Genomic DNA, 15,207 nt, shown 5'->3' on the forward strand with positions numbered 1-15,207 from the left:
ATATACTATTTCCCAGTTTCTTCTCGCATATTTATAATGATACTAGGATCTAAATATTATATACCTCTCAATTTATATCATAATCATTTTAACCTATTAACGACAATCACATCGAAACATTACTAATGTATGCAACTATCCATATTCCTCCCAACAATCCACCGTGCTCGCGATATCAAGTCCTTAGTGATTATACGCTAATAGTCTTAATCACACCGACCAAGCGCTGTAGTGAGCAAATTCAAATCGCATCAAACATAGTCTGATGTTTGGACTGCCGAGGAACTCATCTAGTGCCTTGATGTGACCGATGCATGCGAAATCCAGCTAAATCCCCTCTCCTGATACTCTTCCGGTAGCCCCGCAATACGCGTACATCTCACTCGAGCTCAAAGCCTCGCCCACTTCCGTAAGTGGTAATATAAGAGCGTCTTCACATGCTGCGAGCTCCACGTTGGCCCTCAGCGCATAGACTATATCAGCTAGATTATCAATTTAATTTTCTGCTTACTCTACCTATATTAATGATTATTTATTATATCCTCATAGTACTGCCCTGAATAACGCCAAATAATGTATTAATTTTTATGTCATTGTTCCTTTTGCTCAATTCAAATACTAAACTTTCATGCACCAAATTCTCAAAAAAATATCTGCATTCGATTAACGTAAGCAACTGCGGGGTTCGATCTCCCCTCTCCTCCTCATGAGAGTGTGTGCTTGATATATCTTGGGCGATACCGAGTAGTCGATCGTCGCCAAGAGGAAGAGCGCACTGCATACTCGGCTGTTCATGAACCCCGCAATGCGAGGTGGCCGCGCGACCACCTAAAGCGAAAGCCAGACGTTTACGACTCATTCACTCTTCAGTCCCTCATGCACCTTATGTATATTAGCCGATAGTAAAGGGATTTGTTAGGTGTCTGGAGTACTAGTCATCTATTGGCGACGGATAAACCTTCTCTTATTGATTTACTCGAGATATAGACGTCTTCTCTGCCATGTGCTAGTACTACTTTATCCAAACAATCTTCTTTGCAGGCCTCATGTTTTTTGAGCTCATATCTATGTAGATGATTTGATTGTTTCGCGACATTCAAATAACACACCGGCACACCTCAACTCGTGGTCTCCTTCAGTCAGTCAATTTGCGCGAATTAACGTTGTTGTTTTATTTGTGCAGAAAAAACTATATATTCTCGACGGATATGACGCTGAAACTCCACATTCATAAAAATCTTTAGAAAAAGATCCAGGATCCCTCGCCAAAGATGGAAGACCCGGGCCCACACCCTTCTTCGTTACTCAGTTGAGCCCATTGCAAATCCGATTGACTGTAAGAGCCAAAAACAAGGGGCGGGCAACCCCCTAAGCGGTGTTGTCCAACGTCAAGATCCACCCCCTAGGCGCTCCCGGAGATGTGATCCCGGCATGACCCATGTTAGATTGGCCCTCCGTGTTGAATCGCGTTTCTCTCTCAATAGCTAAATCCTAAGGACGTCTATATCATTTTTCTATCTCAGAAGGTGAGGATGTAGAAAAAATAATGAGAGCAAGAAATTATCGCGTAATATTATAAGTGTTTGTACTCTTAGACGCCGATGCTACTGTCACGCCAAGGCACCTATAAACGATCCCTGTCGGAGGGACTGGCGATAACACTTGTAAACGTCATCTGCTTAGTCCTGTGCTCAGGGGGCTCCGCCGGAGGATGATGAGAATTCTCAATATAGTCTCACAAGGCTCAACTAAAAGTCTCATAGCAGATGTTGACATACCAAACTCCCTCGCCAATCTGATTCGCTAAAGCTTCATTTAAGTATCGGATGCTCTCGACTACTATTGTTGAGCCAGATGTGCTTTGTTGTGAGCCATGACAGTTTTAGTATTTGGAATGTAATGTCACATATCGAGGTAATGGAACATATCGTAATCAGTTACCGAACTCTGGGTTGGATGGATTTGGATCGATATTACTGAATTTTTTAGTCAATTTTAAATCTCGCAGTATAGTGATTAAGTATTACACAGTTTTAGCGGTATTTTAGTAGCGATCACCTGAGCTAAGCCCCGAGTTATTGTGTTCGTTATATGAGGTGTCCGTATTTTTGTTGCCTAATAGACTAATTTGCGGTGGCATGCTATAGACTTTTAGCTGTTTAAGCCGCATTATTACGTTTAGTGAATGGCCTCAACTGTAATGTGGCTGATGAGTTGGGTGAATCTCGCCGATTATGTTGAGATGATAGTAATACCAGTTGATTTTGCTGATCGTGTGGAAATCGACTATACTATAGTTTTTCGATGAATTACTTTGATGAAGTTGCTGTATGATTCCCATCACCTCCTCTCCGCCAGTCGTTTGTTGCAGTAGAGAATCATTCTTTGGGCTACTCGTGATTTATGTATCCTCCCAATGTGACTATACCATTGATATGAATACCATGCATTAATTGAACCGCTGAGTTAATAATATAAAAAAAGCCAAAAACTGAAAACTCACCCTCTAATTATCTTATGTTTGAGTACCTTCGAAGGTGACAATTAAATAATTGCGTGAATATCCTACTCTCTCGTATTATGCATGTAGACTCCAAGGTTTAGGAGTCATAGAATATGTCATCTTCCCTTGTGGGCTAAATGTTGTTACGGGAACTGTGATTTCTGTAGTAATTGTCGAAAAAATTGTTGCCTACGCACACGGCAGGGAAGAGTTCAGTGGGCTTGGAGTCTTTTTTTCATGCCTGTTTGCTATATGAAGCAAACTGAACGAATGGGCTACCATGTGAGAGAATCTAATCTACATATCCTTGATTGAGTTAGAGAGTCGTGACGCACCATCTCATTCTCATAGCTGTTTATTGGTATGAGAGTTTGTAAGTCGTATCGTGTGTCTCTTCGACATGTTGAGTAAATAGTTCCGAGCTATCAAGCGAGCCGAAAACTTAGCGACACATTTAAATATAGGCTAACGATGAAGTCGATAACTATAAAGCGGACCGGGATTACACGCTGCTATAATGTATAGACATGAATCACCGGACTTCATCCAGCACAGTACCGTGTGGAAGTCCTTCATCAACGCCTGGCGCCGTGCGAAAAGAGAGTGTCAGTTTATCTAGCTGTCATTCATAAGAAAGAATAATGTCCTCCCTGTCTATGCACAGTACCTCATTCAGAACGTAGAATTAACTATTGCACTTCCAGGGTTTTGTCACCACAAGGTACATGTCCCTCATTTGCAGCAAGTTTCTCCAAATAGGGGACTATGTGCTTTTATGCTTAACATGTCTAAAACAACCCAGAGAGAGAATTTGTTGCCAAACCCTCTATTCTGCTTCTAATTTTCAACACCACTTACATAATAAGCTCACATTCAAACCCATGAGATTCTTGACACCCAAACCTCCTTTCTTCTTGGTTGTACAGATAATTCACCATTAGAAGTTCGCCATCCGATCATATGATTTTTTTATTGTCCACGTTACGAACGAAAGATATTCTGACTTGGTCAAACTTCTCAATGACAGGTAACGAATACATTGACATTGACACGTGATATTGACAAGAGCTAGCCAGGCAAGAATTTACCAGGGCGAGTCTACCTCTAAAATACACAGGGGCACTCCATCCTTTTATGAACCTTCTCCACCAAACTGGCCTAGTCAACAACATGAGTAGTCACACACAGAAAAGTTTTAAGTACTTCAAAGGCCAACGACCAATTTGACAGTTGAACATATTTAAGTACTTCAAAGGCCAATGACCAATTTGACAGTTCAACATATTAGAATAAAACTAAGCTCGGATAATTGTATTAACAATGAATTGCTCTTTTGAAAGTTAGTCTTCACCCGAAAAAGAATCCTCAAAAAAACAAAAATCTAAAGCAGAAAAAAAAAGCGCCTACAAAAAAGCATGGCACAAGAGAAAGGCCCACACAGCAGCCTCAGTGAAACTCCTGATGCCCTCATCGCCTAGAAGGCCACGCATAAACTTGGAGGTGATTTGTAATGACTACAACTTGTGAACCTTGACACCACCACTTGGCACTTGGAGTACTCAACCAAAGAGTGTCGAATCAACATGTCCGAAGCCAATGTTCCGAATAGAAGTGCCATGGCATCAATAGCCATGCTTATAAGTTAGACCATTTGGAATGAAAAAAATGCAAGGGTCTCTCGTTACAAGTCCGCACCACCGAAAATCCTAATTGAGGGCATCAAGAAGGAAGCAAGACTTCGGTCCACCACAGGTGCAAAACATTTGACATAAATAATGCCGGGAGAGTAATGGCCTTTTGTATTTTGTTTGGACATGTGTCGTCTTTTTCTATAACCGAACACTCTATTTCTCTCTTAATTAATGAATGACGCAAAGGTCATGCCTCCGTTTCGAAAAAATAAAAAATCTCCCGCTTCACCTCATCCTGAACAAGCATGATTGTCTCATCTGCATACTGAAACATGACCGATATTGGCTTTTGCACTCTTCACCATCCTAGCCAGACTACCAGCAGCTATATTGGAAAGGAAAGTGGGTAATGTTGTCCCCTGACTCACCCCACTTGAAGCTGACAAAATACGGGCCATTAAGTATGACACACATAGTGCCATTCTTAACCGCAGAATGAATCTGCTTGCCCCACCTCTCAGAGAAACCTTTATGCATGCAAATATGTGAGTGTTTTGTGCATGGTGTGGCATGTACAAAAACGTCAAGTGAAGTTGTGCTAGCATTTCTCTATTTTAGCGAGAGGCAATGAGACTGGACCAATGACTGAAGACTTCTGCTAACAAGTGTAATATAAACTGCTGCTTATAAATTTACAATGCCGGTCGTCGTCACGGCGGCTCATGGTACCATTACTAACATCAAAAACATCAATTCACCAGACTGACGGCGAAGTGGCTACGGATCCAGTTCACACGCTCACAGGGAGCTTCTCATGCTTCGGAGGCAAAACTGTCTGTCTTGGTGGACTCCTCCGCATCAGACGGCTTCGATTCGTGCTTCGCTGCCGCTTTGAGAACTCGGTCCTGCACCGCCGTCGTGGAGGGGGACGTCGCCAGGCCAATCTTGTTCGGCTCTAGCTTCTTAGCTGCCCACGAGAACGCTTCCGCGCCCACTCTTAGTGGGGACAGCAACAGCCTGCGGAAAGAGAAGGAGAGGGGGAGAATTTGTGATGGTTCTAATTTGTGCTTGAAGTTTGAGCAGTGGCAAGCTTAAAACACCTGAACTACAAAATGATGGAATGAAAGCGCACCACAGAACACAAATGTCACAAGCCAGGGGAACTTACTTTAGGTCTTGCAGAAAATCCTCCGAACCCTCGTACGTAGAGAACCGCAGGTAGATTGTCTATGACAGTAGAAAAATATCAGGTGGCAGGGCATAAACATTGTCGCTGACACTTGACAAATGGCCACATATTTTAACTTTTTGTAGTTGACGGTAGTAGAAAATTGCACAAACTTACATTGCTTGTATCCAATCATGATGCACATACATACTGAACAATGAATATGCTATGTGCAAAACATTTAAAAATGGAGAGTACTTACCAACCCAAGACTAAGAACACCGATGTACTGCAAAGTCGTCTCCCATTCTACAATCAGGTTCATCCATAGTCAATTCATCAGAAAGTAGTTTGAAGTGCTTGCAGTTTACAGGTTTCACCTAACTAAAATTTAGAAGCCCAATAAAAAATATCTGTGGGCATTAGGCCAAAAAGGCCAATGATGCACATTTAAGTGAAATGGCAAATAAATCAAACAATGGGAAGTGGTTTAGGTCGATGCCTAACAGAAGGACAGTATATACCAGGTAATGGAGAAGCGGTTTTCAAAACTGTTTAACTGCAAACATTCCACCAAGCAATACCTTCTTAATTTTACTAAAATGCCATACTTGAATTGCATCAATTTTTGCTATGCAAAAGAAAGTTTCCTCTTATGTGTATATATCCTAAAGACCATTCCCTTGTACTTTGTACATGAACTATTTGTCCTTTGAATCGAGTGTCACAGCCCTTGCCCTTTGTAGCAAAACACATGACTATCTGATACCCCTTGGTGTCAGGAGGACCCATTTTATAAACCATACATGCTATCTCCATACTCTACTTACCTAGCAAAGCATAAGTCACTGCTGAGAGGCCCTGTGCAAAAGAAATCAAAATTAGCAAGAAAGAAGCATGCCATCAGCTGCTGCAGACACCCATAAAAGAAGAAGTGGCATGTATGTACCAGAAGAGATCCAAAGACAAGTGTAGGGGTGGGCTTTATGCCTTCTAGGATTTCCTCGGCATCCTACACACATTCAGAACAATGATTCAAGTGCTTGACACTTTGATAGTGATAAAAGGCTGGAATGTGAGAGTGATGACAAACACCAAACCCTTTTATTAAATATCATGCAACCAATAATATACGAAATATGAATCCACTACAGTCACAAAAGATCCCAAGAATCATTCAAATGATAGCCAAAAAGTGAAGAAAATTGCACAAATGATTCTCAGGTGTGAATTATTACCTCATTTATTACTGTCAATGCAGTCTCAGGTTTCAGTTCTTTCACACGAAGATTCTTTGCCCAAGATTGGAAACCACCTTTAACCAGGTAAGGTTGCTGCCATCGAAACATCATATTAGAACAGAAGATAGTCGCCCAATGCAGGATCTGAGGTGAAGAAAGAAGCATACAAAACTTGTCCTCAAGAAAAATATATCCAAAACTTGCCTGCACACCAAGCTTCTTCAGTAGCCTAGCAATGGACTTTGATCGGGTTCCATTAGCATCCATAATGATGACCTTTGAATCACCCTACAAAAGCAGGTGAAAAACACAGTACATATAGAATATTATTTCTTGTGAAGAAACGATAGAGTATAAATATCAAATACAAGCCTCAGTCAAACAGAGTAAGTACCTTAACCAACTTCAAGTTGCGGATTACAACTGCAACCAAAGCATCATCAACTTCATTTCCACCTTTAAGTAGCTTCTTTGTTGGACCTTTGATCTGAATTTCAAAACAAATGTATTAATTATCAATAAAGAAATATATTTTGTAATTTCACCATTTTAAAAACCTTAAGACAAAGTGGCTAATAGATCATAAGAGTAATTTCATATTCTTTAAAAATTAACAAACACAAATCTTAATACTATCAGGACAAAGAAGGACTTTTCGTTACATGAAACAGCTTTAATCTTTACGGATAGACGTACAAATTTGGAGCTGAATTCAGGGGAGTTAGAGAAATTGTCCAGAAATTAGTGGGTGCTTGAATAGATATAATTCACCAAAAATAGAGCTTCTAGAATTAGGAGAGGAACAAGTAGCACTCTAGATCTTCAGTTCACACCAGACATACCTCAGGCGAAGCAACACTTGCATATTTAGATCTAGCTGCACGGCGTAGGTCAGGAATTCCATCTTTCACCCTCAAGTCCTACAGAACATAATTTGATGAGAAGCTGCTATAGTTGTTAAAAATAACTGATATATCAAACAGTTGTGTTAAGGTACATCTAATTGTTCAGTTACATGTGCTCCACAAAGGACACAACAAAGCCATGCAGACCTCCAGTACCTATGGATGCTTCACTAAAAATGTTTATGTTCACAAAGGTAGGACATGAGTGAAGAACTTGATAGTAAAGTGTTTCTAAGAAGCAATCAAGCAATGACACATCCATTTGCTAAAATATTCATAATTAATCTTACATTTGGACAATTTGCAGAAATATCATGAACCAGATTCGAGAGATATCTTAGATGAAAAAAGGACATGAACGGAAGAAAAGGCTAATGAGATTTACAATCTCTTGCCTCAGGCCGAACATCAACAAGTACGGCTTTGCCATCACTTTTCAATAACTCCAATGTCGATTCAGGTGACAAGTCTCCAGAATAACCACCATATGCGAAGAGCCAGTAAGATATCCTACAATGTTACAAAATTCAGGACTTCACAAAACCAAATGCAGGAAATGTACCAGTACAAAAGAAATGAAATTTCCCTTTACCCTATTGTTGTTGAACCTCCAAGCAAAACTGCTAATTGAACAATTGGGTCACTTGGGTTCAAACCAACATTCTTTCCGATGCCTTCGATGATAATGTATACCTGAATCAACAATTTACAGAATATTTTCAGTGGCCTCATCAACAATTGGCTCAACAGTTTACAGATTTACTGCTAGGAGTGTCTTAAAGGGAGACTATTGCTACAAATATACCTGTTGAAGGGCACTTCCAATTGGTCGCAATACTATGCTAGCTTTCTCCTCGGATGAGTTCAGCAAATCTTTGACATTTGGTGGCAACGACGACTTGGCCGAGCCATAGTAGTATACGAGGGACGTGGTTGCACTGCCCAGTGAATCCTCTGCAACAACAATTGCCTTCCTAAGAACATCAGCCGCCACGGCGCCAGCTCCGGCCACCTTATCTTCAAATGCACCGGGAACGTCCGGGACCCCACCGGCGGCCTGCTTCTTGGTGGCAGCCACCGAGGAGGTGATGCCACCAGCGACGCCCCTTATCGCCTTCCTGTAGGCCCCGAGAGCGTCGTACGCCGACAGCCTGAGCTTGTCGTAGCCTTCGGTGAGCGCGTCCTCCGCCTGGAATATCTGCTTGCTGAGCTTGTCGATGAACCTGGCCACGGACTCCTCGACGCCGGTGGCGTCGGCCGGGAACGTGGTGGGCATCTCCGCGTCCATCAGGGCCTGCTGCGCGGCATCGTCGGTGACCGCGCCGACCACAGCGTCCGCGGCCAGGTCGACGGGCATCAGCGGCGGGTCAACCCCAGCGCGCCAGAGGGGGTCGGGCAGCTCGGCGGCGGAGGCGAACCCCCGCACGATGTCGTCCGGCGCGGTGGCGTAGGGGGAGACGATGGCGGAGTCGGAGAAGAGCGGGCGGTCAGGCACCGCCTGCGCGACGAGCGGGTCGGCGGCGAAGGGCCTGAGCGCGCCGGCCTCGACCCTCCGCAGCGCCCGCGCGCCGGCGGTCACCGGGCAGAGCGGGGAGCATGGGGTGGGCGCGGCGGAGGAGCAGAAGGGCAGCATGGCGGGAGGGGTGGTGGCATCAGACGGGTGTGGCCATGGCGCGCGGGGCGGGGGCGGGCACAGTTCACGAGTGGGGTGGTGGTTGGGCGCGCGCGTGTGTGGAAGAGGCGCTCGATCCGGGGTGTGTGGAGCCGGTGCGACGCCGGGATTCGGTGATCTGCAGCATCGTGCGCGCGGGATTGCGCGGATTGGTGCTGGGGCACCGTGCGCGCGGGCGTGTGGCTCGCCGGCGTCGGGGGTTGGGAGGTGGACCCGTCCCGGCGCGCCGTGTGCCACATACGCTCGGCTCCCTCGTTGCTCCGGTCGTTTTCCGGTCACCGCGGTCGCTGTTGTTGGGTGGCTCCGCCGTTCCGGTCTGACGTTCGACGGTAGGTGTGGCTAAATTCGTGAAGTACGAGTGCGATTTTTTCGAAGCACGGGTGCTGGGAGCACTTTATTTTAAATAGTTCAAAAATCACGTTTAAAAGTTTTTGAAAAAAATGTTTTTTTGTTTTTTTAAATATGGATGTTTAGTACACTGTATAAAGTTTGGTGATGAAATAAGTAACCATGTAAGCTACACAAAAATGATAAAATGTTGATTTCTAAATGGAGAACAGTACATGTACCGCTTATTTTTGCCACAGCTTGCAGAAATGTTCTTACATGATTGAAATTTTGCAAGCATCCAGAAAATTTGTCAATGTTTTCCACACAAAAAAATCAAACTTTTATAATATTTTTTTTATTTTTTTCGAATTTACTGTTCACCCTGAGGTCATTTGAGCTCATGAGTAGAATAGGGCTTTCGGGCCGGAAGCCCATCTAATTCGGTGTCATTCTATTCCGAACAATTCCACGTTATCTTCCAAAATCGCCTAACACTAAAAAAATACTACCTCCATTTCAAAATATAAAATGTTTTGGTAGTATAGTTTAGCTAACAAAACGTCTTATATTTTGGAATGGAGGTTGCGCGCATGTTACAAACTTGAAGTGCATGCTGCACTTTGGTGCTAAAACTTCAAAAGGGTTGCGGTGTGGTCTCAAACTTGGCACGCCTGTGACGAAAAGCTCACGGACCAATCACAACATGCCCGCTCGCAACCACATCAGATGTGTTTGTCGAGGTGGAAATGCTCTAAACGGCCAATGCAACGTTGCTGATAACCCCCACGGTCTATGGGCTTGCACCCCGTAGTCCTTGAACTGTTACGACCCCCCCCCCCTCCCTAAACTTATGAAACTCGTAGTGAGCGATCCGGAAAAAGATGATAAATGCAGCGACAACATAGGCCACATGCATATAACATATACAATACTTACTAAAACAACCAAAGAAAATAGATAAAATTTCCCGCAAATAAGCATTTCTGCACTATTGTAATTTAAATTTCCTGCAAATCTCATCAAATATTTGCACATGTTGGTACGGATCCTCCGCGTTGTCACCTGTAAAATGCTTACTCTGCAACAGTTTGAGTAAACTCGGATTAATTTCCTATGTTTCATCATTGGGGCTCAGGCCTAAAGATGTGATGATTTCTTTAAAGGGTGGTCCCAAGTTCTTTATTGCGATGAGTTGATACACATGTTCAAGCTTGGCCATGGTTATTAGAACCTGGTAAATAACTTGGTACACGAAATAAACCAAAACATAAAATAAAGACCAAAGGCTCTTAACTCCACGACATCAACGCCAGAAAGAACTTGATGTCCCGCAAGTGCATATGGTTGAGTTGTAGTCTTTTCTAAGTAAAAGTATCAATTTCACAAAGAGCATAGGAAATGGTTTTTGCCTCTTATAGAGGTTTACCAAAGTGCCTGCAAGTCATCTTTGGGCCAAAGAAAAGTGATGTGCAAGTAAAAATATTGAAAGAGAGTTTTGAGAATAATTAAAGTAAGCAAATAATGAACGAGGGAGTAAATGAAGTGATGAAATCTTCAATAGCGCTAAGGTGTTCCCAAGGAGTCCAGATTCACAACTAGTATTTTTGTTACTTATTTGTGCGAAAGCACAGTTTTGGGTTCAGATAACTTATCCACTTTTATATGCTTATTGTGTGGGCGAAGCCAGATAAAGATATATGCATATTGTCGCAACTCTGTATCAGGCACGACAGCACCATCCCTTCCCCTGTCGAGTGAAGGCAACGATGATTAAGGGTCTTCCCGTCGATGCGGCAAAAGAATTTGGTGTCTCGGTTATGCCTTTTACCAAAGGTTTGTGAAGCAGGGAGATAACTTTTGTCACCGCAGTACCCCCTCTTCCTAACTCGCCAATGATGGTAACATCCTTTACATTCATTACGGCAAAATTTGTGAGGTCGACATCACACAACATCACGAAGAATAGTTAGCACAAACTTATAAAGAGAATCATGCATCTTATTGGCATTCAGTAATACACATACTAGGATTCCTTCATATCATCGAGAACTAGAGGGTTTACTCGGACACAAAGACAATAAACCTCATCCTGGTGATCATGGCAATAACGGATGAATGATTAATGTAACACACGTATGAATCCACACTAGGGTTTGGTATTACAAAGAGATGGATAAAGAAGTCGTATCGAGGTGTGGATGATGACGATGGTAGATGTCGTAGTCTCCTTGATCGAGGTGTTGGAGTGGCGGTGCCCTACTACCGATTCCTCCTTCAGTTCCCGTTCGAAAGTGAGGTTTTATGCGTCTATTTTGTGGTTCTAGTCTCTCTCTCCCTCCCTCTCTCTCTCTCAGTTTCTCATATGTGAGATCCGATCAAGCAAAAGTGAAATAGTCGACAATGGAAAGGCGGTGGGGTATGGTACGAACCGTGGTACAAGTGGGCAATGTTCATACCACGCGCCGTTTTCTCTTCTAAAAAGCCCTACATGGGTGGTTTGGTCTCGATTGACATTTTCTTCATTTGGTAACTTTTTTACGAGGTTCATTTGGTACTACCTCTGTACACAAATATAAAACGTTTTATGTCACTAAGGGAGAATGTTATTATGACATCAATTAGCATGTGCCAAATAAAGGCACCTGCGCGTGGACGAGCAGGTTGGAACGGTGAAGCTCACAGCTTGGAGGCTGCATGGACAGACTCTGACGTCAAATACAGTAATGCTACACCTACATATTGCTTTACAAATAGCTACGTAAACCTTCCATCCCAAACAAACCAGCCCCCCTGATTTTCACTGGATGGGCCCCCCTTCCTTTTCTTTTCCAATCAGACGTTTTTCATCTAAGGGCATGTTTGGATTGTCGTTTTCCATTCAAATACCTTTGTAGAAAATACAGACCTCTGTCGGCCGTTTTATTTCCGTCCGGAAATCCTTCGCAGCTCGATAAGTTACAGCTGTAAATTAAATACCCTTGTATTTTTTTTGCATGGAAATACCCTTGTATTAGAATACCCGATGTCAAGCGCAGTCTAAGCCTCTTCGTAAGATACGTAAAAGTATGTCTAGTGCCCTAGATATGCCCTAGTTATTGCACATCTAAATGAGTGAATCAAGCACAAAGAAGAAAAGAAAAAAGAAAAAGAAAATATCCACACGAATCTTGATGTAAGATTAATGACATAGGACTTAGATGTGCAATACTTATTGCACATCTGGATGTGCTTTAGCAAAACTGTAAAAGTATTTACGTAGGTGTAGCGTTGTCCCGTCAAATATCATGCACTGGACGAGGGCCAAGACAAAGACCAAGGGGGAGACCGGGAGAGGGAACCTTCGTAGATTGTGCAGGGGGTCGATTCGGATACGGGACGATTGGTGTCCGATACCTGATCAACTCCGTACCGCTTCAACCATTATAACCCTTTCCTTCATACTCCACTAACCAGTATTCAGTATATACTCATCACGCTTTAACTGGCCTTCTCTGACCCCGATCGATCTTTTCGAAAACGCTAATCCCAGAAAAACCTCGACGTACGCCAGCAAACAAGACCTGCCGGCGCCGGGAGATTAGCCATGAGCGCCGCCACCACCTACCTTGCGTGGCAGCAGATGCGACGATCGCGTGAAGCCAGGGTGGTGGTCGGTGTCCCACGCACCGAGCCGTTGCAGATGCGACGGGAGGGGGAAACCTGGGTGGCGATCGGTGTCCCGCTCCTCGAGCCCTGTCCCCAGTCTAAGCCTGCCCCCTGCCACAAGCCGTTGATGAGGGTAAGATAAGATGCACCCTCGAATTTTAGAACCCACACTGGTAATGGTAGTATGAACTTTATTTCTCCAACTTAGTACTCGTAGTAAGAAAGACATTTATATGTTTGACATTACAAAGAAAGTTAATGGAATGTGTATAAACTTGTCAGCGTTTCTTCTCTTCTGTAAAAGTGTACGAACGTCCCTGTTATGTGCAAAAGATAATAATGAGTTACTTGACTTGCGCTCCGTAGTATTCTATTTTGTACGATAATCCAGTTCGGTGCCTGGGCTCAGATGAGCCCGGTAAACAGTAATGTGCTTAAAAATAGTAAAACAATAAAAAAAATTGTAATTTTTTGACAAGCAAGATGCGCATGTGCGTGTAAAAAATTTATGAAGTTTGAACACTCGAGGAGCACACGGCAAAAAGACAAAATCGTGCATGAACAGTGTTGTTTTCAAATGTTTCTCACGTACCCTCTTTTTTTTTGCCACGAGCTCCTCAAATGTTCATACTTCATGAAATTTTGCAGAAACATCACACATTTCAGCATCTTGCATCACAAAAAAATGATTTTTTTTTCAATTTCTTGTTTATTTTTTGCGACCTTATTGTTTATGCCCGGATTCATCTGAGCCCGGGCACCAAAAGGCCGCACTCATTTTGTACACACAATTGCTAGTATCACTTTTTTCGCTTGAATCTGATGAAAGGGAAAGTGTGATCCGATGTAGTAATGATTTTCTACTTACATTTATTCTTTGCAGTGTTTCATGATCGCGGTGGGAATCATATATACGGTTATGCTCTTCATTGTGGATGGGCCACTCTATGCGAGGATACTTGCCACGTGTGTGATTTGGATTGTGCCGATTAGTATCCTCAGGCTCACATTTGAATCCGATGATCATCTTGAGGATATAGCTTAGTCCTGATCTATCACTTGGCTGTGGTGAGGAAAGGATGATGACGGCAACGTGTCTTTGACTCGCTTCAGTGTTTGTAATCGTCGCTAGCTGGTTTATGGACCTAGATGTGATTTCTGCTACTTTTGATGTTCTTTATACTACCTTAACAATTGAAAGTTTTTAGATGGAATAGATATAAAAAAAAGTTCGAAAAAAAACTTAGTCTTGACCTGTACGTGGTGAAATAGTAGCCTTTGCATTTTCATATATTATATATACGTGTATACACTAGCAAATACTCCCTCCGTTCCAAATTACTCGTCGCAAAAATGGATGTATCTAGAACTAAAATACATCTAGATACATCCATACATGCGACAAGTAATTCGGAACGGAGGGAGTATGTCCGTGCATTGTAACGGAGAGAAAATATTACACATCCTTTGCCCGATAAACATGGCTCAAGATCCACATAGGTTCACGTCCTCTACTTCAAACATGGCACCCCTTTTTGAAAATGGCAGAACGGTCATGATTCGCTATTTTCTTGTAAGTTTCAAATATAGCATGATGAATATGGGATTATAGATTAGAAGATGCTCTCTCCATTCAAAAATATTTGTCGGAGAAATGAATGTATCTAGATGTATTTTAGTTCTAGACACATCCATCCTTATCCATTTCTTCATCAAGTATTTTCACTGAGAGGGGGGTATTAACTATTTTGTAGGTGCATTTGAATCTATACATAATATTAAAGGACAGAAACTTTCATAGTTCTTCATACGTCATGTCGTTTATATCCGTTGATTTTATTTAACTATAAAGATTGATGGCTGAGATCTCTTCTATTTTTTCTTATCAAAAAGGTAAGATTTCCGTTCCATCTCTTTCAATTGATCACATCAGACCTAGCGATCAATTTATTTTTTTTTGGAATCCTAGCGATCGATCTCTTCCTGGCCTAGCGATCTATTTTCTCTCCTATCTAAAAAAGGTAGCGTCCCTAATATCAATCTCTTTTTTTTTGCCTAAAAAGAAAAGAACAACGATCTCTGCATCTCGTCAAGCTGTCCTTTGCTAATTGC

The 15,207-nt window shown here is 42.6% G+C and overlaps 1 protein-coding gene across 1 annotated transcript; it reads right to left on the reverse strand.

The window, feature by feature from the left end:
* Positions 1 to 4,768: 4,768 nt before the first annotated feature.
* On the reverse strand, positions 4,769 to 12,146 carry LOC125526730. The gene is made up of 13 exons (XM_048691368.1): positions 12,093 to 12,146; positions 8,254 to 9,459; positions 8,041 to 8,141; positions 7,844 to 7,958; positions 7,386 to 7,463; positions 6,938 to 7,030; positions 6,748 to 6,831; positions 6,541 to 6,636; positions 6,252 to 6,314; positions 6,133 to 6,163; positions 5,565 to 5,611; positions 5,303 to 5,361; positions 4,769 to 5,151 (listed from the first exon to the last, which is right to left on the reverse strand). The coding sequence occupies exons 1-13, from the start codon at positions 12,144 to 12,146 to the stop codon at positions 4,947 to 4,949; spliced, it is 2,232 nt and encodes a 743-aa protein (XP_048547325.1). The 3' UTR covers positions 4,769 to 4,946.
* Positions 12,147 to 15,207: the final 3,061 nt, after the last annotated feature.

Source organism: Triticum urartu, unplaced genomic scaffold, assembly GCF_003073215.2.
Source record: "Triticum urartu cultivar G1812 unplaced genomic scaffold, Tu2.1 TuUngrouped_contig_160, whole genome shotgun sequence".
Classification (NCBI taxonomy): domain Eukaryota; kingdom Viridiplantae; phylum Streptophyta; class Magnoliopsida; order Poales; family Poaceae; genus Triticum; species Triticum urartu.

Bases quoted from the DNA above. Each gene is read 5' to 3' on its own strand.
- LOC125526730 (XM_048691368.1), bottom strand. From the start codon at position 12,146: ATGCAGCCTCCAAGCTGTGAGCTTCACCGTTCCAACCTGCTCGTCCAC. The intron at 5,612-6,132 runs GTAAGTAGAGTA...ACCTGATTGTAG, and splicing joins AGTGACTTATGCTTTGCTAG to AATGGGAGACGACTTTGCAG. The intron at 5,362-5,564 runs GTAAGTACTCTC...CTACTGTCATAG, and splicing joins GTGTTCTTAGTCTTGGGTTG to ACAATCTACCTGCGGTTCTC.